The following is a 9,134-nucleotide window of genomic DNA, read 5'->3' on the forward strand; positions in this document are numbered from 1 at the left end:
GCTAAAAGCTTTTCTAAGTAGAACTTTCTGTAGTGCCTTTAGATTTATAGTGTCAAACTGTACATGCCAAAGCTGTACCATGTACTGCCTGTTTTCCTGTCCTCAAGTTCAGTTGTGCATTCTGGGCGCTCCTCCTTGAGCGGTTCTTGCTCGAGTGCCAGGGAATCAAGGGGCTGTCTTGTTTTGTGACCTTCTGCTCGTGCTTCTGGGTGCTGGGCAGAGGCAGCCCTGAGCTGCACCGGGACAGTCCTGCAGACCGGGCGGCCCCGGCGCCAAGGGCAGATTCAGTTCGGCGGCACCTGTAAACACCACCTGAAAGGCAACACTGACCCTTTAGCTCCTGCAGTGCTCCCAACAGGTGGGAAAAGCTCTGTTGTTGCCAGGAATAAGTGGCTCAATGCTGAGTTTTCTCACAAGTCAGAAAAATTCCCTGTCTTAAGAGAAACTTGCAAAAAGTTCTTTGATACATTTTGCAGACATGATTTTGTACAGAAGTGTAGAACTGAAGCATCAGATTTTTTTGTAACAATTTGGCAAGTAGTAGCAGTGTGCTCGTATGTGTCTGTTATGCAGAAAGTTGTAATGCAAGTGCCGAAAGCAGGTTTTTATCTTGTTGAAATATTATTTTCCTTTTGAAAAAAGCTTCTATGTTTTTAATAATTACATAATATTATATTTAATTATATAAATAATTTATGTATTATATATTATATAAAAATTATATAATCCCATTTATAAAGTTCATAGATGGTTGTATTGGCAAGCAACTGTGATTATGAACCCAGGCCAGAATATACCTGTGGCAATACTATACTACAAAATTAACTTGCTACTATACAATGAACCCAGTTCTGTAAATCTGGGATCAAAGTCTGGACAGCCCTAGCAGCAAATGTTCTTCCATTTTAGTACCAGATGGTGCAGTTCTCAAGATAATGGCCTAAAATAATATTGTTTGATGGAACAAAGATTTGCTTGTTTTAATCAAATGTGACCAGTAATTGCCCTGCTCTGATTAACTTTTATTACGGGCAGGCGCAATCAAAACAGGCTTCCTTTCTCTGTAAGGAAGATGCAGGCATGAGCACTGCCGATGTGAGAGGCTTTCTCCGCCGGCCCAGCGGCAGCCTTGCAGCAGCAAACCCCTAGAGAAGAGAGCTGCAATGTTCCACTGCAACAGCACGGCCTCTTAGGGAAGGCAAAGCCATTATCTGAAAGCAGGAAACAGTGTAAATAGTTATGGGCATGTTCATCAGTCTGGAAGAACAACATCTATTTTGCCCTGTCCTCGTTACTTTTGGAGCAGCCCATATGACTTTATTAGGGAGCTTGGTGATATGTGGTGCCTTTTATAGAGAAGCCGAGCTGCATGTTGGATGAAAGCATAATCACTGCCTGCTATGTTCAATATTGCAGTTCTAATTTTAACTCCACAATAGCTTTCAAATGAGACTTTGAGAGCTTTTGTAAGCTGAATTTTAACACTAGGATGGAAGAAAGAATTCACTGTGCTCTAACATTGAGGACTTTTTTAACCTGCAGATTGGCACACACGAAGTGTGTGTTTGGAAAAACTAATGTGAGTGTGGTCCTTATGATCTGAGAGAGGCCTCAGCCTGGCTTGTCTCTTGCATAGCTACTCATGCAGTTGATCTTGTACACTTATAAGGAGTCTACAGTGAAATCAGTTTATCCCAACTTCCTTTTATCTTTTCCTCATCTTGTTATGCAGCTTGGCAAAGAAAATACCAATAGCAAGAAAAGTCTATGGAGCTCATATACAGTCTTCAAACATGGAGTGAATACTTCTTCAGCTAATCTCTAGTGATTTTCCTGTTTTTGGAGAACTTCCTCAGCTGTTCTATAATCAACTCCTTGTCTTTGATTTGAAAGCATTTTCTATCAGGAGGATATTTTTTTCTTTAAAAAAAAAAAAAGAAAAAGAGAGAGAGAAGAAATTGGTTGTTAGAAAATACCCCTGAAACTTGTGCAGTTCAAGTGGTAGAGTATTACAGTTCTGTAATTCTGCTTCAGAGGCAGGGGCTCTCAGTTAAACTTCTTCATTACCAAATAACCTATGATGGTCCACTCTTGTCTGGCAGAAGATACTTGTAATTAATAAACAGCAGCTTCTTCAGTTACCACTTTCTCTTGCTCACATTCTGCCTCAGCAGGTGCTATTGCTTTGTAATTGCTGGAAGCAATGTTAGAGTCCTGTGGCTGGACAATAAACTAATCCTAGCTTAGCGTTCCCTCTATCTTTGAGGAGTAGTAGAGGTTGCTGTTCTCTACTTGCATTACAGCTTCCAGTGGGAAATCCTGCTCCATATAATTGTTTGCTGTTTTGGCCTCTTCTCATGCTATTTTAGGTTAGTTTTCTTATTTGGCTGTTTTCTTTGCTGGCTTCCCTTAAAATGAGATTAACAGGCTGAGTTGATTGTGCTCATTAGTGGCTTACCTGAGAGCAGGGCACTTGGACACGAGTCCTCCGGAGTTCATTTGCGGCGGCTTTGGAAGCAGAGCTGGCAGATGCATGAGGAGCACGCAGGGTAGGGAAGCAGCGAGCACGGCACGGCTGTGCTCTTCCTTCAGGGATACTGGGTGCAGTGGTAGATCGAGTCTGTCTTTTCTAGCATCGCCTTTAAGCTTTTGCATTACATGGAGACTGGTCAAGCCTCAGTACGGAGACTCTTGCAGCAGCAAGTCTCAGTGGATGCAGTCAGTATCTCATGATACTAGCATTAACTTTCAGGCCAGTTTTTAAAAGTCCTCATGATTTATCCAGTGCTACAGATTCCTGTGTTAATTCTCTTAAAAGGAAACCTTTGGTAACACAGATTTTACTGAACTGGTCAAGTCAGTGGCTGCTAAAGAAAAGCTGGAGTGGTTATGTCTTAAGGTGGATTTTGAGGGGAAATGGGATGGGCAGGAGGGTGGAATACCTACTTTTCAACCTACTTTTAGAGGTAAATTCATAGATTTGGGAGATATTACAGAAGTTATGCCTTCTTTTCTAACACTCTTTTCTTTCCATATCCCATCAGGACTATTATAGGTAAAAAACTTGATGGCTAGACAACATATTAAAGTAAAGCATGAATATTTGAAGTTGTTGAAGCATAACCAGAAATCTTCAATGAATTGAAATGTTCTGCTTTTCACAGTGAAATTACTTTGTTTTAAAATCTGCTTTTTCCTCAAAATTGAATCATTTCAAAATTATCTCAATATTTCTGTGTTTTCTGCAGTTTAGTGTAGTAAAGCTCTTCAGTAACTGCATTTCTTTTGGTTGAGACCGGGGCTTAAGGTGTTGCAGATGCTGAAAGGTTTCTTAGTGGGGCTAGAGACTCTAGGTTTGGCTTGCTAGCTACCTAATCAATAGTAATTGGTTTTCCTTTTTTTTTTTGTTGCTTTTATAGGACACACATTTGTCTGGCTCCTTGAAAGTATTCTCTTAAAGCATGTTGGGTATAGAAAGCATGTAAGACTGGTATCAGCAATGGAAACAAATCTGGGGTGCATTAGTAATCTCCATCAAGCATTAGGCAAGTCACTAGTACCTATTTCACAGCTGAAAGAGGTGAGAGATGCGAATTGCTTGCTTGTGTAAGGAGCAAAGCTATCAACAGAATTTGTTATCAAGGAATCCTCCTTTCTCCTCGAAACTAGTGGCCCATCCTTTACAGTCAGAGTGGTAAAATAACCTCATTAAAGCAATTCTAGAGCCAATTTCATAAGCGGTTTAAACAAATCACATACATTAAACTGCAAATGAATGTGCAATTACAAAATTGTTGCTCGTAAGTGCAGTGCTTTTTGCAGGCCTTTCAGCTGTCATGATCACACATAATGACAGTGCGCGGTGGCTGGGAGATGATGCTGAATTAAATGACTTGCTGCAGTCGCTAACTTCAGGCATCCCTTCAGACTGGGAAGGGAACAAGCCCTAAAATGGGGCACTGCAGCCCCTGTTCTGTCCTGGCTCCAGATAGTTCCTGTATGACTGCTGAGAAAAACAGAAATTCTCCAAGTTTCTTTTGGAGACTCCCAGGTTTATATGGCAGTAACATAGGGCGCTCAGGTGTGTTTATTTTTCCCCTCCATAGCAGTGACATTCAGATCAGAGGCAGTGGAGTCAGAGTTGTTGGTACCACAGGACGTGCGTGCAGGCTGGCTGGGTGAAAATGCATCATCTCTCATTAGGAAAAGTCTGAAATGACAGAGTCTTTCATCTCTTTTGAAAGGCTATTATTCTTTTATGCTTATCCCTATGCTCGTTACAAGGTATTATCAGGTGCTTTACAGAAACAAAACACAACGTGCTCTTGACAGGTGGGCTACAATAGGAATACTGAATACTTGCAGCCCTTTCTCCTGTTCCAGGGCTGTCACTTCAAGCTTTCCGCAGCCACGCGTTTCCTTTGGATAGTGATGGCTGCTCCTGCCTCGTCTGGGTGCTCTCCAGCTTTGTCCCTTTGCCCTGTAGCTGGCAGCTGCCCTCCCTTGCAGCAGTGCTAACCAGTGTCCTTGTACCCGCAGAGAGGGCCCTCGTCGGGGACTGACAAAGTGAAGAAGGGTGGATCCTACATGTGCCACAAGGTAACGCGGGAAGGCCTGCAGCGTAACGCCTGGGCTAGCTGGGGGAGTTAGCAACTGCTGCCTGCTGCTGTTGTCTGCATCTATTTTTGCTGTCATGAGACTAAACTGAAGGAAATATTTGGCAACTAGTCCTTGATAGGAAATGGACGCTTCACGAGAACTCAAACACTCTGCAGAAAAGCTATCCAGATGCTTCTTGTATTGCTTGAGGAATCATTGCTAATTACCCTCTGGAAAGAGGTTCAGCTGTCCCTTGGGCCAGTGAGGAGCTAACCTTGGATACTGTTGCCCGGGAAAACCGAAGCTTCTTCAGCTCTTGTTTTAGTTGAATTGGAAACTGAAAGCTACTTTCCTAGTGTTCTGGTTTTTGGCAAATTCCAGTTCTAGCCAAATGTATATTTTATGTAGTATGGAGCTCAATATAAAACCTGGTGTAAAAGACAACTGGCCTTTTATTAGCTGAAAACACAAAATATGATCACCTTGCACCATGTTACCTTGCTTGATGCAGAGGCCTAGAAAATAGCACAAATGTTTTCTGATACAAATTTTAATTCACTGCAGACTTTTAAACCTAAAACTTGTGAAGCTAGATCTAAATGCACACTTGAGATGTGTCCTCTTTTTGCAGGGCAGTTTGGAGAATATGACAATGTCATTACTTCCCACATAACATGTTCCAAACATGCTTTAGAGTGCAGTGTATTCAGTCTTAGACTGCTCTTTCCCTTTTTAATAGCACAGAAAAAGTTTATTTTCCATTAAGAGAGTATAGCATGTATGTAACAATTTGAAGGTATAAACTTAGGTATTTGGGATTTTCTAACAAAAACAAGGGGAAATGTGGAGAGAGCACTTTAACAGCCCACTTTGCTTTAGGAAAAATAATTCATTTCTTACTGCTGAAAGTTTATATTATTAAAAAAATCAGATGCAGAAGAAAGATGCTAGGGATGTTAAGAAGCTATTGGTAACCGTAACTGTATTTTCATATTGATCTTTCCTTTGAAAGTACATGAGCTGACAATTAAGTCATGCCTGACAGTTTCCTGAGAGTCTATGTGCTTGTTAAGGGTTTCCTGCAACTTCAGAGCAAAGCCCCATGCTCTTACGGTTCTGTCTGCATTAGGGCTTTTTTTCCCCTCCTCTTTCTTCCTTCTCTCCATGTCACTGGGCATGGAAATCGCTGCACAGGGAAAATCTTGCTTTACCCAGTGTACTGCTTGATTTGAAAGCTTTCACAAGCACCTGATGATTCTACATTTTAGTCTTATATGAGTCATTCAAACACAATGCCAGAAAGTACAGATGTGACTTTTAGGGCTAGGAGAGAAAAAATAAATAGTGTCTGGAGAAACACTAGTAGGAGATAAACTTTTCAGCCTAGTAGAGGGTGGGCTTTATGTTCTTTCTGAAAAGTATGAATACCCCCACAATGTAGCTTTGCATGTTCTTTGGGGTGAGTTTTTTCCCACTTCTAGTGGGATACCCAGGTTTTGCAAAGCTACCTGCATGAACATAAGCCATGTTTTAAACTCAGGTCGGGTCGTGATGGAAAAAATTGCTTATTGTGTATCTGCTTTTTCATTAAAACTCTTCTGTTCTTTTTTCCCGTTCAAGGCCTACAGATGGCATATCCTCATAATTAGATCAAATTTTCTACAGCAAGATCCCATTTTCTACACTGATTTCCTTCTTGGGTGAAATCAATGTCAGATGTTAATTAGCAGTTTTGATTAAATTAACTCTGGAATAGGCTCTTCGGTGATGAATAATGTGACCCATTTTAGAGGCATCTGAAGTTTCTAGTCTGTCCTAGTCTTCTTGTAGGTGACAAAAGTAGGCTGTAAATCAAGATACAAAATATCCCTGACTACTACTAGTATGAGGGCTTTTCATTAAGTGCTGAAAAATTGATTTAGATTTTTTGCTGCTCTAACCCTTTTAGAGTTGACAGAGGCTGAAGTCTGTAGCTGCTGTCACATGTTGTGACTTTTATCTTCAAGACAGTTGGTCTTGTAAAGGTTGCTAGAGGGCTGCTGGAGTTCACGCGTGTCACTGACAGTGACAGGAGGCACCGCAGCTGGTGAGGGCAGCAGCTGCTCTCTGGCCTTGCCCTGGGATGCAGCGAAGAATTGGTCTTCAAATGTCTCCTTAGGTGGGGACACTTTAATGAAGACAGCATTGGTGACCTGCCACCTCTGCATGGGTGGCATGGCTCACACGGCTCTGCCCTTGGTGGCGGTCTAAGTTGTCACCCTCCTCCTGGCTGTAGCCTAACTCCGTATGGATTTAGATGTGAAGGAAAAACCACCCTCCCTGCGGCTCCCTGCCACCCTCCAGGTGCCTGTGAGGAGGCTGCGGGGTTTGTCAGGGCCGGGAGCAGCAGGGAGGGGCAGATCCCGGGTGGTGGCCTCAGATGGAGCTGCTGCATGAAAGGCTGAGTGCCAAATTCTGCTTGGATTGGATTGGTAAAAATACATCTGTGGCTGTCCTGCCTCAATGCTATGGAGGGTAACTGCCTCCAGGGAGCCTGGCTTGAGCACAAACACTTCAAATTGTGTTTGTTGCAGTGTTTGGAAACTATCATTCTTAACATCAGGTAATTGATCATTTGTAGCACTGTGAGTGACAGTTGGGGGCTTTTTTCAAGGCGCATAGAGATATTAATGTGCACTGAAACAAAGCTGAATTTGCACAGCCCCAGCAATATATAAAAGATCTTAGAGTTAAGTGCCTTGGAGTTAAGTGTCTGCCTCACTATAAAGAAGGTGATTTTGTTCATGGTAGATTTTGCTCGAAGTTAGATTTTTTTCTCAAATAACTTGTTCTGATGTGGTTGGGAGCACTGTGCTTGTGCAGTAGTCCTGTTTTGGCATCTTGTAAGGGTTCTTTTTCAGTCCAACTAATCTGTCACTGAAATATCAAATCTTGCAAGCACGAGATGGGCAGCACTGGTACTGAGAGCTTTGGAGCTGAGTCCCACTGATGCACTGCAGCTCTGACCCTGCCTAGCTGCTCTAAGGACAAGTCCTGTCAGATCATGCTGTGTTCTTATGTTGAAAGAAATGGCATGGCAGTAGTTCCTCAGTTTTGAAGAAATATTGTTCAGAATGGTTTACTAGGAACACTTAAAATGCACTTGTCTGTCTTCTATTTAAAACATACCTGGATTACTTGTGGCCATTGGTACAGATTTTATCATTAGAAAAGCTTTGATTCTGATTTTTTCTAAGGAAACACAAGCTGTGCTATGCTCTAAGCTAACTTTTTCCCCCTTCCCTCCTTTCTGGCTCTGCAGTCCTACTGCTATCGGTATCGCTGCGCAGCCCGTAGTCAAAACACTCCCGACAGCTCCGCTGCCAACCTGGGCTTCCGCTGTGCCGCAGACCCCTGAACAGCCCCGCAGCGACCGGCTCCGAGCTGCTCCCGAGGAAGAGGAAGGGCACGGAATCCCTCCTGCTCCAGGCAGGGGAAAAGCTCCAGCGCTCCACGCAACTGGGCGGTGAAACTCTGAAACAAACCAAAACTACTTGAAGAAACTTCGTGTATTTATTTTTGGGCAGCCAGGCTTGGATTTTTCTTGTCTGAACTTTTTATCAGTGAATTCTGTTGGTTTCAGCAGGACTGTTCCAGAATTACACTAGCTCAAAATAGGAGAAACACGCTGCTTCTGTTCTGAAAGATAAATTCTATTTATCTCCTTGAGGGGGAAAAAAAAAATCTTAAATAGCTTCATTTACTTAGTTTCAATTTCCACAGTCAAAATAAGCTTCTAGGCAGCTTTAAAGGAAACTTAAAGCACAGCAACTGCTCTGGTAGCCTCCTAGGAGGGGTAATTACCCACTCTAAGAGGAGGTCTCTTCCAGTCTTGACAACTACCAAGACATGGGCAGTTAGTGTAGAAACCTCTATTACATTCCGACTGAAATGAAAATCATACCCAGAAACGTGTTTTCTGGTGAGAGACTTGCTCTTTACAAAGTGCCTTCTGCAACTGACGGATGGTAATGTTGTACCAAGGGTTTATCAGGTGTATCAAGCATTTATTAATGTTGGAAACATTTATGGCTGGAAAAGAGAGCTTTCTATGAATTTTGCTTTGAAACTGTATGTTCAATTTGGACTTGAACATAATCACTAATATGGCATCACTAGAAATTGGGACTAACCCATGGCTCTACTTCAGTGGAGGATTGTAAAAATGGAAAAATAGGAAATGTAGCTAATCATGTACATGGAAAATGTGCTGTGTATTAATAGAATAGTTTCATTATTGCACCTAACTCTACAACATTGCTTTTTTTCCTACAGTAAGGCAGCTCTGGGTCAATACAAATCTGTTGCTTACCAACTGCTTTTCCACTTGAACAGTGCTTCATGTTGAAAGGAGGGTACTGGAGAAGGCTGAGGAAGCCCTTTCGCAAAAGTCAGTCTCTATTAGGGAGCTAAAATTAATTTTAGCAGAAAAAAATGATTCAGGAAAACACCACTGAGCTTGCCAATTTTTAATACAACATGCAGTCACATGAGCA

General features: G+C 42.2%; 1 protein-coding gene across 1 annotated transcript in view; it reads left to right on the plus strand.

Moving 5' to 3' along the window:
- Positions 1–7,996, plus strand: part of SUMF1 (sulfatase modifying factor 1) — a 31,463-nt gene extending 23,467 nt beyond the window's left edge. The window contains exons 8-9 of the mRNA XM_088532031.1: positions 4,540–4,599; positions 7,901–7,996. Coding sequence (XP_088388157.1) covers positions 4,540–4,599; positions 7,901–7,996 — 156 coding nt within the window. The remainder of the gene's footprint in view (positions 1–4,539; positions 4,600–7,900) is intronic.
- Positions 7,997–9,134: the final 1,138 nt, after the last annotated feature.

This window comes from Tinamus guttatus, unplaced genomic scaffold (genome assembly GCF_059628265.1).
Source record: "Tinamus guttatus ecotype Peru unplaced genomic scaffold, ASM5962826v1 Tinamus_guttatus_pri_ptg000451l, whole genome shotgun sequence".
NCBI classification, from domain to species: domain Eukaryota; kingdom Metazoa; phylum Chordata; class Aves; order Tinamiformes; family Tinamidae; genus Tinamus; species Tinamus guttatus.